Raw genomic sequence first — 14,952 nt, forward strand, 5'->3', positions numbered from 1 at the left:
AATATTCAATCAATTAGCTTCATTTTTCAACAAACGGGAAGTCTCTAGCACAATATTTCGATTTATGGTGAATTTTTGAAAAAAACATTTTTTACGTCCATGGCGTTTAATTCATGCATCATTTTGTGATAATATTTTCTCTGTGTTGCTTTGATCATTTTAAAATTTGTTATATACCAAAATCATCGCAATTTAGTGTACAATACAACTAAAAAAATTAACTCATTAGCTTTAACCGTTTTGCTTACAGCGCGATTTGTATACAATTATATACGAGTTTTTTTTTTGCTGTCATATATTCCAATATTTATATATGATAATGATATTTTTTCATTTCTGATGGTTGCATACTAAACTTCAGGCAATGACAAAAAAAATGAGCCAAAAATGAACTCTTAATCTTAAAAACTAAGAGTGCTGTGATTTTTTGAAAAAAACTTTTTTCCGCTTCGGCGCTAACTCACTGAAAGCCGCCGGCATACGGGAGACGTTTTTGTAAATAGGGCTTCGGCGTTAAAGGGTTAACTTGACATTAAGTAAGACTATATTTCCACCTGGTGGAAGCCCCTATGTCACTTGCAAAAGGTCCGGCTTCGCTTCTCTGTCTCAAACTCTAGGGGGGTGTGTACTCAACTTCGCTACTTAAATCTTTAAATCAGCTTGCAGCTTCAGTTCTATTGTCTTTGACCAGGTATTATGTCAGTTACAAGTTAATGACTGGCAAAAACCAACCTGTTTAGCAGAAAGAAAACTTATTAAAAATATTATATAAGCACTGTACCTCTAAAGTAAACACTTACAACTTTACCACTGAAGAGAACCATCCCTTGGTTTTCTAGTATGTCAGGGTCAGGCAAGGTATGCAGGGAGCAATCTGAACTGTCTGTTTCTGATGTGGGAGACAAATTTGAGAGGGAGCTTAGGACCTCGTGCGTTCTTGGATGGGTAACGAAATCCGTCAGTTTCATTTTGCCACAGAGTTTATCTTCTGGGTGACCAAGGAGAAGGGAAGACATATCATTTGCTGTCAGGATCTGCAACACAATATAGAAATATTTATAGCAACAACAACACAGAAGGACTAAGCTTTAAACCAATTATGTACCTGCGGAAAAAAATAGAAGTTAAAACAGTACAAAATTTTGATATAGCTCCTAATTCCATAAGTGTAAATGATAATATCCAAACATGCTCTTTTTTTTTTTGCAATAAATCTTGAACGATAAAGGTAAACTTACAATGAACTCTTGAAAGGGGCATTACAGGTGTAATTCTATAAACACTACTTCACCAGAGTATATAGACAGCATGCCTCCAAAGACAACAAGTAACTAGCCATGCTAGAGTTAACCAAGGCTGGTGGAAGAAAATCAAATTGCCAAACAATACCTTCTCACAAGCAAGTAGCAGCAACACGACATGAAGAACTAAGAGAAACCACAACCATCCTAGTCTTCCTCAATTTACTACTAGGTCTAACTTTAATGAAGAAAGATTAACAAGAGTGGAAATGCCATAAAACCATTATCTGAAACATGTGAAAGAGAGAATAAGAGAGAATACGTGTCCAAAGTTATCTTGAGCAATCGTGTGACCCTCGCTGTTCATGCCACCAAACAGAATGGCATACATGAATCAGCTATTCAAGTGGTTCTACTGCACTTCACTCCAACCAATCTTAAGTCCTTTGAACACTTATACCGTGTCCTGGTCATAATCTTCATGAATAGTTTCTGTAAATTCATAATCTTCATGAATAGTTTCTGTAAATCGATTTAAAGGCATTCAAATTTGCTGTCATCTGCTTTTAATACTTAAAAATGCACTGAATTTTTTAAAGATACACAAAAACAATAATAATATTTTTTATTGTAAATTTCATTAATGGAGAATATAATAAAAGCGGCATTTGAAATACTTTTTCAATTCTTCCAAGTTTCCTTTCTTCCACACGCATGTTTCTCAATCCCCATGGAAGAAAAAATGAAAATTAACAGAATGAAAAGTATGCAAAAGTACATACCCATCTTAGGCAGTCCTCTTTAATAATAAATACTGTAGTAAGAAAGAGCAAAGGACTAGTACAATGTACAAATGAAAACCTAGAAAACATGGAGTAAAAACAAGAAACTAATGACCATCAATACGGCACAACATCTAAGAGCAATTGTGACAAGGCTCTACTTGCCAAGAAGATGAGGTGAAAGAAGAGTGCAAATGAGGACTGCATCAACATCTAGAAAAGAACATTCAAAAATTACCTTAAGAGTAGTGCAGATGAGTGCCTGATAACATCTTGGAATGAGAAACTTATCTTTGTGAATGACAATGCTGACAAATATAAGATACAGGAAAGAGATGTGAGAACATCAATGCACGGCCTGTACCACACACAGGCTCAAGAATTAGCTTGAGTGGCAGTTGGCAACGGCTGACGGGGGGATAGCTCAAGGAGGAGCTGAAGTCATGCTGACAGCTGCACAAGACCAAGCACTATGTGCATGACACCTACAGATAATGTGCTGCAAACTGAACACAAGAGAAAACAAGGCAGTTGCCAAGGCCTTGCACTCACCCACAACTCCTGATACCAGGAATGCAAACATATGACAGGCATCCACCAGGTAAATCTATGATCTCCCAACAAACCTCCCTCTCCGTAACTCAAAGAAACAGTAATTCATAGGTCAAGAACAGAACTTAAGACAAATACAGTGGAAAGTCGCTGGCAATAGAGTTAAGCTACCATGACCCAACGTACTTGTCATTGCCTGTTTCACTGACTTTTCTGAAACTACCCAATGGTCAAGATCATTCAGTTTCCATATTTACCACTTCTCCAGCTAATTGCTATTTTCTTCCTAAAGCATGCCCATGCCACCTTACATCTTTCAAAGCTCAATCTATATCACAGCCCTTACTAATACCAACACTAAACCAACCGCTGCTCAAGAATTTATTTTAAAAGATGAATCTCTTACACAGAATTACTTTCTATGCCGTGAAGATTAGGGAGGAAAGGAGAGAAAGAGAGCTCTTCCTATGACTATGGGTAGCAGTTTAATCAACTACAGTATAGTGAAAACATAATGTACACCATTTAGGGTAGCAGTTTAATCAACTACAGTATAGTGAAAACATAATGTACACCATTTAGCAATTTGTATCATAATTAACATCAACCTCTTAAAGCAATCACACCCAGGCATTCAACCCTAAATAACCTATAACAGTGTGAGATGCATCCAAGTGCTAAAAAGCAAAATGTGGAACTCATATGCAACAAAATAAACTGTCCTCAAAGAAACCAGTATCCTAGATGAAGCACCCAGGACACCACTGGAACCAGATTGCCAAAGAAAACCCAAGGGCCACACACAAATCAAAGCCAAATTTGGGCAAAGGAACAAAGGACCCACCAAACAAAGCAAAGACACATCCTGGAAAACAGTGAAAAGGGATGCAGAACAACTGAAGAAAGGACCTGGTCAACTAATGCCTATGCAGCTACCAGTTTCCAAATAGATACACATACAAAAAACCATTGGGCTGGCAGAAGCTAATGATCTGGCCCCATCCTCCTGACATTCCCAGAATGATAACGAGCCAGCAGAAGAACACTGATGATTCAATAAAACTCCTTAATGGTACACTTCACAGCACGGATGTAAATTCCCTCTAAGGAACTGCCACTTCACAGGAACTGCCAAATAGATAAAGGAGAACTTGTGTCAAAAAAAAAAAAAAGGAAACAGCCAAAGCAGAGGACCTCCAGAACCCAAGACACCACAATGACAAATCTTCTTTTCTCCTAAACCCTCAAAGACAGGCAGCTATCTGGAGTGGCATGAGGAATAGCTGGCCCCATCCACAACCACTTTTGACAGAAGACCTGATGGGAGACTACCCACAGATTCCCTTGAAATGCAAATCAAGACACACAAATCAGAGGCATAACTGTGCTGCCATAAGAAAAGCACAAGACTGCTGAGGAACTATGGAGGACTGCATCTGGAGCAATGCCAGGGCAAGATTACTAAGAAAAGAGCTTAGAAGATAGCCAGGATCTCAAAGAATGCTGATGGTTGATATCCCTAACACAGCAGATCCGACAGCACCAAAGGACAACTACCCATGAAGGGTACAAAAAGGTCATTGAGCATCATACCTCACACCAAACATCCCACTACCCCATCATGAAGGGACCAAAGCATCCATGAAGAGAATGAACATAAGGTGAAGGCAGTCCTATGTGGCCATGTAGGACCAGAAGAGCCAACTTTGCTGCGAAAACATAGCATTGGCCAACCCCCAAGCTGACCCTCTGAAGGAGCAAGGTCTACTAGCAGACTCCAAAACTAGTGAAGGAGAGAAAGCTGAGAGGAACTTCCCTGGATGACTTGAAACAGGTTAACTACAAAATGAGTTCCCACACTTGCCACAAACCAAGGCCAGAGCCACAAACAACCATATACATCAGAGCACCTGTCAGAGTAGCTTACAAGCACTTTGCTGGAGGACACAGAGTTAGAGGACCTCATCCCCATCAACAGTCAGAAGGCAGAGGTCCAAGCCAATATGTCAATTATTGGAGATTTCAAACAAAAACTCAAAAAACAATGCACCATTTCAGTGGACCCACAGGTTTTCACAAGGTTTCCTCTGAGATCCCTATCAAGGCTATGGAAACAAGCAAATTTCATGCAAGCACGAGGCCAAAGCCACCACAGTAGCAACATCACAGGCGCAGGAAGGAAGCACCAAGACTGCCAAAACCAAGTCAGCTTCAGCAGCAGTGTAAAGCCAAACTTAACAGCAGCAATGAACCATCAGAAAGCAAAGGACCTGTGGATAGATCTGTCACTGTCACTCTGGCATCCCAAACGTAAAAAGACAAGCACTATTCATGCTGCAGTGAAGTCCACTGGCAAAGGAACAAAAGTCCTGAACGGGCAAGAATAGGTGAAACATCCCAAAACATTCACAATGACACTCGTGGCCGTGGATAAAAGCCTTCCAAAGGGAAAGCCAAGGGATCCTTCTAAGAGCAAAAAAGGTTGCCTGACCTTGGCAACACAAATACATTGACAAAATCACAAAGACAGTAAAAGCCCATGAATTAACAGCTTCCAACATCCTACAAGACTGAGGTGCTGAAGCATATGATAAAAGACTCAGAAATGCTGTGCAAAACACACCAAGCAATGCTTGAATGGAAAAACAAAGCAAATGAGAAAAAAAATCTTGACACTTTCGTTACATTGAAATAAATAAAAACAAGTAGAATTACTCAAGGTAAGAGCATAAGTTGTCTGCACAAGGGAAGCTGTGGTAGAATAACTCGCAAAATATTCCAAGCATATTAAATAAGCATATGGGCAAGAAAAACCACTGAAAAGAACACCAGCTACAGCACAACGGAGTGCCACTTGCGGTCACAAGCAGGTAGCAAGGTCACCGACAATGACACAACAGGGAGTGCTGCTCATAGCAACAAGCTGGTGGCTAGACAAAGAGAAAAATCCTGGGGGGAAAGACAGGACAGTCACACTCAAGGAAGGTGGACATTAGAACGCAGAGAACTGAAAAGAAGCTCTAATTGGAACTGTTACCTTTGTGCAACTGGTTACATCACGGTTCAAAGCTATTTTATGATGAATGGGTCTTTCATAATTATGGCATAAAATGCTGGTTTGTTTCTTTAGTAAGCAAGTCTAAAGCCAATAATAATTAGGAAAGCACTAATGTGGTCCCGAGGACAGTTCATTTACCAGAAATACAATTCTTAGCTGTTTCTAAAAAACATTACACTCTTGATGTCAAAGTTCATAGACCTTAGGCAATTATTTCAACCCTTAAACTTAACTTTTTGTTACACCTATAGAAAATATGTTTCCCTTAAACTATTTAAATAAAATTCATAACGAATTAAGTCAGTTAAGTAAAAAAAAAAAGCATTTTCTCCACAAATCTAGTACAGATATAAAAGGATTACAACAAGCATTTCCACTGACTGCTTAACATGAGCATGACATGACAAAAAAAGGTTTTCAAGACTGGATCACAGAATAAGCTGTAACACGCAATACGCTCACATGGCAAAACCCTATTTTCTAATCAAAAATCACATCCTCACTACTGTAAATCAATCTGAAATCAAAAGATAAAAGCTAATAAGCAAGATTCAGAAAAAATATCAAGACTATTATTTGATGTAAACGTAGCTACATGTAAAAACAGATCAGGATGTGGACGTAGCTATACACACCAAGCTTGTAGTAAACATCAGTCAGAAGCCTCAATAATTTTACTTCGCTAACTCAAAATAAATGCACTCGGGTAATACTCTTCTAAGACACACATGGCAACTGGAGCAATCGCAGGGGGAGTCGGAGTGGACAGCAAACAGAATGTGAAAAAAAGGGATGAAATAACTGCAAATATCAAGGGAGTTTCCCTATTGTCATACCTTAATTGGACTCCAGGTTCAGAAGTGTACAGCAATGAAGTATAAAAGAAACTGTTAAGCAATTAAGTATTTAAACTCTGCAAAGCTAAAACAGGAGGTAAAACGAGGCATTCTTGACTAAATAAGCGTCTTATCATTAATCAGTCCAAATTGAATGTTACAGCCATAGAATTTTTACCTGCTTTATAAAGCACCCCAGAATATTTCTACCATGTTCATTAGCAAAAACTGCTAAAATACATTCATGAACCTATGTATATAAACATACATTCATGAACCTGCCTACAGAAGCATCCTTACAGTAAATCCAAAGTTGCATTGCAGATTTCTAAGATACAGCCAGCACATCAAAAGTGATAATCCACATTTACAGAGCAATATTTTAAAAAGTAACCATCAATCCATTTATTTCTTGGAGCGAAACAAAACTTTCATGAAAATTCTGTGTGGGCAAGCTATAGAAAATACCTGAAACAAGTACACAAAATCTATACATACAAAGAAAAAATTATATATCCATCACATACACACATACATAAAGGTGAAATCACAAGTTAATGAGAATCTAACATTAAAAAATCTAAAGCTTCATATGAGCATCATTATTATTAGTTTTACTTAACCAATGTCCAAACAACAAAATAAAACCTTTTTCATAAAATAATGTTTGACTCGAAGACTGTTGCTGTCAGGAAATTTCTGATGACAATGGTTCCTAACACTGATCCCTCCACCAACAACACTGCTATTTGCATTTATTTTCCATCAATCCTTTTGGTTTCTTCCCACTAGGCAGTAAAACTTTAATTATCACTTTGCATTAAATCACAGATCCTTCAGGCAATCCCCATGTGTCTACAAATGTGATTGTCTATAACTAGTAATAACTTTATTCTCCTCTGGTGCTCTCTGACAAGGCTGACAGGGAGCACCAGAGGTGTTTCAATAAAAGTAAAACCTGGAATGCTTTTCCCTTGTGTCTGAGTAAAGTTGTCAATGATTTGATGCATAATAACAAGAAGTAAATGGTACATTTTTTCAGCACTGGAAACAGCAGAAATCCATGGATATACTTTCATGCCACTGAACTTGGGACTGGCTCTTTTATATGATTATGAACTTTTTCATTTATTTTTGCATGGAAAGAAAATTAATGATCTGTTTGAGCATTCCACAACAAATATGTAGTGTTAAATACACAATATAACCACAAAACAATGCTCCATCACAGCTTCAGTCCCATAAATACCTTATTCACGGACCCAAATATCCCACACTCAGTTTTTCTTCACAACTGAGCATGATCAGCAACATCTGCAATCCCTTGATTCTCAAGTACTCAACCAACAGCTACCTTATGTTTTGTGAGTTTGCCAGGTTGTCAACTGTTATTTCCAGTCCTCTGTACCTCGTCTTCTCCAGCAAAATATTTTTTCAAAAAGTGTCATGAACTTTAAGGTACTGTATATTCTTTATTGTTTACAAAGAAGTAGCCCTTCCTGTTTTATATTTTAGTACTGGATGAAGGGTAGTTTGGTGAAAATTTGTAAGCTGAGCTGATACTTCCTTTTTTGCAGGTCACCAAACATACTGAACAAGAGTCTGGAAAAATTGTTGCTCTTACTGGAAAAAATTGTGGCTCACTCTAAACATATTCAATTGCATTAATATGCTTTGTCTCGAAGTCACAAGCACAAGAAGTAGCCACCAGGCACGGTGAATGTATCCATAATTCTGTAAGAAATGTCTTTACATGATTAAAAATCAAACAGGCACAGTTTAAATACCAACAAATCTACCAAAGGTTTTTTTTTATATTCCTGCAAATCTCAAGCCAAGATAAAAGAAATGTTGAGAACAAGTAGTAACAATCCTGCCTCATGAAATAGCATGCATTACTGAAACATGCAACAAACCCACGTAGTCGGGTGCATGTGGCTTTGAGTTATAATGAGACCCAAGTTGACAGAATAAAGTAGTTACAACACATGAAGAGTAGAGCAGATGAGACACATGAATTTGTGCAAGAACTAAATACACTAGATAATATGCATAAAACTCACACTCTACTAACACTAGACAGTGAATGGTAGTTCTCAAACTGGTAGCATTAAGAAAGCAATCACAATCTTTTACAGAATAGTAGTTATACAAAGAAATAAAGAATAAGCAAATACTATAAAGTAGTTTCTGGCTGACTGTAAATGAATCAGATGGTCCAAGAAACTTGTAAAACAAAGGCATGTGTTCAAGATAAAACATGAAATATGCTTATCATCATCAGACAAAGAAAGTAGCTTAGAGAAAACAGAAGATACTGTACTTTTAATAAGATGCTAGCTTCTGCAAGAGCCTTTTCCTTTGTTTTGATATTTAGCTATAATGCACTAGTGAAAATAAAAATTCTAAAAAGAAAAAAATATATATTACATCACTGCCTGCATATCCTGAAAAAGTATGAAGCAATTTACCAGATTTCTTCACCTACCCTAGATGAAGAGTCAAGTGTGAGGACTGCTTTATTTGGGTTAACAATAGATGTTGGGAAAACAGGTCCACAGGTTCCACCTCCAACGAAGTTCCGGAAGAGCCACTGACCAACGGGGGCCTTCTCAGAGAAACCAAACGACCCCTTTGACAGCCCCGGAGAGAAGCTAAAACTATGGAGACCATTGCCTTCAGGAGGGACAAGGTAAGAATAAAAACAGAATAAAAATGGAAAATCTTGATAAACTCATTTTTCTCCGTGCAGCTTTAACAGAGTAGTACACTGCACAGTTTTGCAGCAACTGCATATGCTAGATTAAAAATTCAAATTTACATATTTTTGGTTGGATTAAAAAATAATGAACTCATACACTACAGAAAGATGAAAAAGAAATCTAAATTTAGTTTTTCAATAAAATCTAATTTTCAAAAATTTAGTGAGAGAGAGAGAGAGAGAGAGAGAGAGAGAGAGAGAGAGAGAGAGAGAGAGAGAGAGAGAGAGAGAGAGAGAGAGAGAGAGAGATACTATACAACTCTAAGGTAAAAACAATTTTTTGCTTTGATTATTTTCCAATAAAGTGTCTTAATAATAATAAAAACATAATAGCTACATTTTCAAACAAAATAAAGAAAAATTCAGGCTATCAGAGAGAGAGAGAGAGAGAGAGAGAGAGAGAGAGAGAGAGAGAGAGAGAGAGAGAGAGAGAGAGAGAGAGAGAGAGAGAGAGTCTATACAACTATATTTTGGTTAGATTATTTCCAAATGAAGTTTATTAATATAATAACAGAAGCATAATAGGTAAATTTTCAATCAAAATAAAGAAAATTTCAGGTTACCTGAGAAGAAGGAGAGAGAGAGAGAGAGAGAGAGAGAGAGAGAGAGAGAGAGAGAGAGAGAGAGAGAGAGAGAGAGAGAGAGAGAGAGAGAGAGTCAGTTAGTTTCAAAATTTCCCCTACTAAAGGGATCCTTGAAACTTTAATATAGCCCTCAAGTTCCATACCTGGCATTACACTAAGACGTGGTACAGAGGTCGCATGATGCAACCTACTACACTTGCTGGGTACTCTGGGGAAGTGAGAAAAGCTGGCATTGTGATGTAACTGTGACAACTGGCGCCGACATCTGCGCAAAAGAGAGTCAACAGATTACATGTATTTAAGTCAGATATACAGTACAATAGTCCACACAGAAGCTTTCAAAATATAAAATAATTCACAGGTGGAGTTGAATGACCCTGAAACTTGATAAAAAAAAAAAAAAAAAAAAACTACTTGTCCAGCAACATTTCCATTTCTTTAAACCATAATATCAGACTTTAAAAAAAAATATATACAGTCAACCAATCAAATTCCTGCCAAAAAAAAAAGCGGTCACTTCTAAAAAAAAGAAATTAAATCCAGAGAGCATAAAATGACACATCCCATACAACTGCTAACAAAAATAGTTTAAATTGAATATAATGAGTTTTTAAGGAGGGACAATTTTCCTCACTCTTCCACCCGACATATTTCACACCAGGCTGTCATCTTCTTACAATCAAGAAAGGGGAAAGTGAGACTAAAAGTAAAAGCAGGGACACTGATGGTCACACATACTGTTCAAAAGGACATATTCATTCATTTGCTCTTCCATCGCACAGCTTACTTTTATATGGTCACAGACCATTCAAATACTAGTTCTTAATCATTTTAAAAATTATAATTTACAAATAAATAAATGTAAAACAGTTACACATTTTTACAAGCCATATTAAGATATATTAGTATGTTAAAACTTCCAGGTTAAAACCCTTCATATGTCAAAAGTACGGGTATCTACAGGTATGTACAAATCAAATTCCTCCTTAGTTACAGTTTTGACAAAATTATGTAAATGCACAAGCCATAATCAAGAAACCTGAATCCCCTTCTAAAATTAAACTTTTTAACAACAGAAAGTACACCTTTGCATTCAAGAGTTTTCGCTTCAGAATCACCAGAATGTAAAAATGAGCCTGTACAAACAGTACTGAAAAATACTTTACCTGAAACGATCAAGAGGTGACGGGTATCCAGGAGTGCCAAACCTGTCTGTATTAATTCCAAAAGATCCCAAATGGCCGTGTTTCCATGGTAATAAACCCTATAAAGAGTACAATATTAATATGCATAAGAAAGAATTCAGACTTCAAAATCTTTCTAACATTACAACAACTGCTTCTTAAAAACAAACCTCTGTCTAAGCAGACGCCTTTTATCTCTGGTTTGAGAAGAGAGGTTAGAATACTGAAGAGCCACTTTTCTTACTAAAAGTGTTTGTCATTTCCCATGGGCATATGCAAAGAAAACTATAAATTGTGCTATACTGTACTCATTAGAAGGGAGGCTGGGAACACTTTGCACAGCAGTGTCTTTCTAAGGAGTACAGCCTTCAATGTGGCTTGCACAGCTCACAGTAGAATCTCATGTTGCTTTGCAAACATCCCTTTCAAGATCAAACTGAAATATGTTTCACATTTTCCTTCTACCAGTCTGTCCAAGGTCTTTAACTCTTCCCTGCTCCAACTTGGACCTCTCTCAAACAAGAAAAAAACTGTTCAGGTGGACACTACAAGTGTAGAAATAAGACAGAGTACATTATACTTTTAAAATGACTGTTAATTACTTAAGCAGGTGGCAAATAATAAATCAGTAAGTTTTAAGTGGGGGTCTGGGAAGGCTGCAAGAAACCAGAGTCAAATCTCAACTTGGTGGTTTAACTAGAGATCTAAGGATCAAATGACCAAAAGTTTTTTTTTTTTTTTTTTTTTTTTTGTCACAGTAACACTACTCAACAGTTACATCACCTCTGAAAATTACATTCATCAGTTCAAAATCTTCACATAACAGAAACATGTAAGTGCTTTAGATCTAGCTTTTGCAACCCTTATTCCAATCTCAAATGTAAGTAATCTCACTCAAAACCATACTATGAAAATCATCAAAGGGTTAAGAGTGATCTTGGCAAAGTTAGTACACACTAAGACATCTATTATTCACAGCACCCTTGTCTCAATTTGCTATAAAAAAGAAATACAAGAAATATTTGCTGACAACATAAACTCTATATATATGATAAAATGTGCAAGATAAACTGAGGCTAATCTACTTACTAGTGTAGGTGTTGATGTGCTCTTGACAAATGGTGACTGTGAGCTAATGTTCAGATGCTGGTTACCTCTGTCAGGGAAAAGAAGGGAAACAAATGCTTAGTCAAAGAAATATGATAACCCAAGTCCCATACCATTATATTTTCTTAAAGTTATCTGCATCAAACACCTTATGATGAGGAAACATCTTATTCAAATTCAAATACTCCTTCTAGAGAACATCATTTTAGAGTAAAAAGTCTGTGAGAATTCTTTCATTCTTTAGAAGTTTAGATCTTCAGCTGAAAACCCTCATGGACAACGTTGATAGACTTCAAACCCAGGAGGGTTCAAAAGGGAAATCAAACTGCAGAGAGAGACAAGTTACAGGAAAAGGTGATAAATAAATTAATATGAGGTAACAGAAAATAAAACCATATACCTGAATTCAAAAGACTCAGCGGAAAGGAAAGAATGTGCCCAGCACTTAAACATTTGGAGATCAGAAGATTCCACAACTGCATAAGGCAAACTATTCCACATTTTACTTGTAGCTAAAATAAAACTCTGCCAAATGAACAAAACGTCCCAATCTTGCTCTTTTGCTGAGGCTCAGTATTACTCATTTCTAAAATCATATATTTTATTATATATATATATATATATATATATATATATATATATATATATATATATATATATATATATATATATATATATATATATATATATATATATAAATACACAGTATATGTGGGTAGGCTATGTGTTTGTTGTGTGCATGTACAATATTTGTATAAATAAATTTTTAAAAAATAAATAAAGCATTTAATTCATATGGCCAGGGAGTAAAAAAAATATGATAGCTGCACTGGGATGGGATTTGATATAAAGCTCAAACCTACACTCGATTCTGAGCTGCTGGCACTTGAAAAGGTAAACCATGAATTTTTACCATAATTCATCACTGCCAATATCCAAGATTTTGGTCTCCAAAATAGCAACTCGCCTTTAATTTTATCTCCCGATATATCAGTTTGGTGGGTCTGTGCCAACTGTCAGTCGCTGAGCATCCTCTAGCAACCGTACAAAAAATATTAAATACCACAAGTTTACTAAACTTAGTCATATATTACATCTCCTCTGTGTATAGGTGTGTGTGCACAGTGGAAGCTTACTGTCAAAAAATGGCAGCCTCATAAAAATCCCAATTCTACAAGATGATTAAAAAAAGTGTACTTGGGAAAGAATAAATGGTAAGGAAAATAATTTGAATAACTAAATTTTGGTATGGAGCTGATGTCTAAGAGGTAGATTGTTGGACATTGTGGATAAAGAGGATTGGCTGGAGGTATACTTGATCATTACTTGATTGAAGAAAAAGTTAAGGCAGATGGAAGTTCAGACTGCAAGGGAAGAAATGAAAATGTGGCTAAGAGTGTATTGTAAATAACCCGAGGACTGCCTGTACTGGATACAAGTATCAAAGAAGACATACAACAGAAAGCATCAGGAGGCAATGTGAAGGTTAAGGATGTATGGTACGATAATGAAGATAACTGGTTGAGAAACATTAAGATAACTGGTTGAGAAAGATTAAGTTTTCTTTGTGACATTAAACTATCCGTTAAAATGTTTACATGAGTGACTGGTTGGTGTAAAAGTAGGTCTGAAACAATGGTGCATTACAGCTTTTTAATACTATGAAAGAAAATATGCATGAAATCAGATAAAGAACATTAGATGAGAGTGGAGAAAAAAAACTGATGGATTACGGAATGGTTGCTGTTAACAGACGATACAGCTCTGACTGAGAATGGTAAATAGTAACTGCAGAAACAAGTAAAAGTATTTGAAAGTGTAGCAGTTCTACTTAACAACTCTGCACAAAGATACCATGGTTGCCATATATTTCTTGGCTTAAAAGTACTTCCATTATGTAATAATCATAAAATCATTACCTCAGAACCAATAAGATACTCGCTCCTCATACAAGAGCCCTGCTTTTTTCAGTCGACTGACAAGTCAACCCTTCAATGTCTCCTGAGTTATAAGGTGTTACCACTTTGTCACACTAGAACAGTCTTACAATATGACATCATGTCCATGACAAATCAACTTAAGTTTATGTTTGTTTTCCTTCAGTTGTCATACAGTCTTCCCAGACATCATTGTCATGGGTGAAAAGCAGATAAATATATTTTTTACTTCAAAGAAGTTGAGTATTTCTCAGCTAGTTAATTAGGCCTATGTGTTTGGTGTAGTGAAAAGAGTGGAGAGATCAGGTGGTGTTAGAGGCCAGGCATACTTATAAAGGGATATTGGGAAAGAAGACCTTTAATATGCAAGAAGCACAAGTGTGTGCTTGACTGGGGTGAATTCTCCAGGAGACTTTCATAAATGTTACTGATGAATCTTTGGGTCTTCATATATGTTTGATAGTTTGTCACTAATGTTACACTTTTTTATTATTATTATTATTCAGAAGATGAACCCTATTCATATGGAACTGGCCCACAGGGGTCATTGCCTTGAAATTCAAGCTTCCAAAGAATGTGGTGTTCATTTGAAAAAAAAAAGTAACAGAGGGTAATGGGAAATACAGAAAGCAGAGATCAGTTATTAAAAAAACAGATAAATTAACAAATCAATAAATAAATAAAAATGTAAGTAAAATTTTAAAATACAAGTTGGACTGTATTAGGGTAGTAATGCATTATACTTTCAAATATCAAGCCACATTTAACCCTTTAATACAGAATTCACTAAACCTGGGAAAACTTGCACACAGAAGGGTAAATATATGTGGTAAGTCACTGTCCTTGTCTGGGATTCTGGTGTGGAAGTTTTCTGTACTGAGGATTCATCCATGATTTGGGAGTTAAAAGT

The 14,952-nt window shown here is 36.4% G+C and overlaps 1 protein-coding gene across 5 annotated transcripts in view; it reads right to left on the reverse strand.

The window, feature by feature from the left end:
- Positions 1-14,952, reverse strand: part of Pask (PAS kinase) — a 61,490-nt gene that overhangs the window by 34,378 nt on the left and 12,160 nt on the right. For all 5 annotated transcript variants that reach the window (XM_067101407.1, XM_067101406.1, XM_067101408.1 and 2 more), the window contains exons 2-6: positions 12,088-12,154; positions 10,981-11,078; positions 9,958-10,079; positions 8,958-9,145; positions 801-1,034 (exon numbers count right to left, since the gene is read on the reverse strand). In XM_067101407.1, the coding sequence (XP_066957508.1) occupies positions 801-1,034; positions 8,958-9,145; positions 9,958-10,079; positions 10,981-11,078; positions 12,088-12,154 (709 nt within the window). The remainder of the gene's footprint in view (positions 1-800; positions 1,035-8,957; positions 9,146-9,957; positions 10,080-10,980; positions 11,079-12,087; positions 12,155-14,952) is intronic.

Source organism: Macrobrachium rosenbergii, chromosome 57 (assembly GCF_040412425.1).
Source record: "Macrobrachium rosenbergii isolate ZJJX-2024 chromosome 57, ASM4041242v1, whole genome shotgun sequence".
NCBI classification, from domain to species: Eukaryota; Metazoa; Arthropoda; class Malacostraca; order Decapoda; family Palaemonidae; genus Macrobrachium; species Macrobrachium rosenbergii.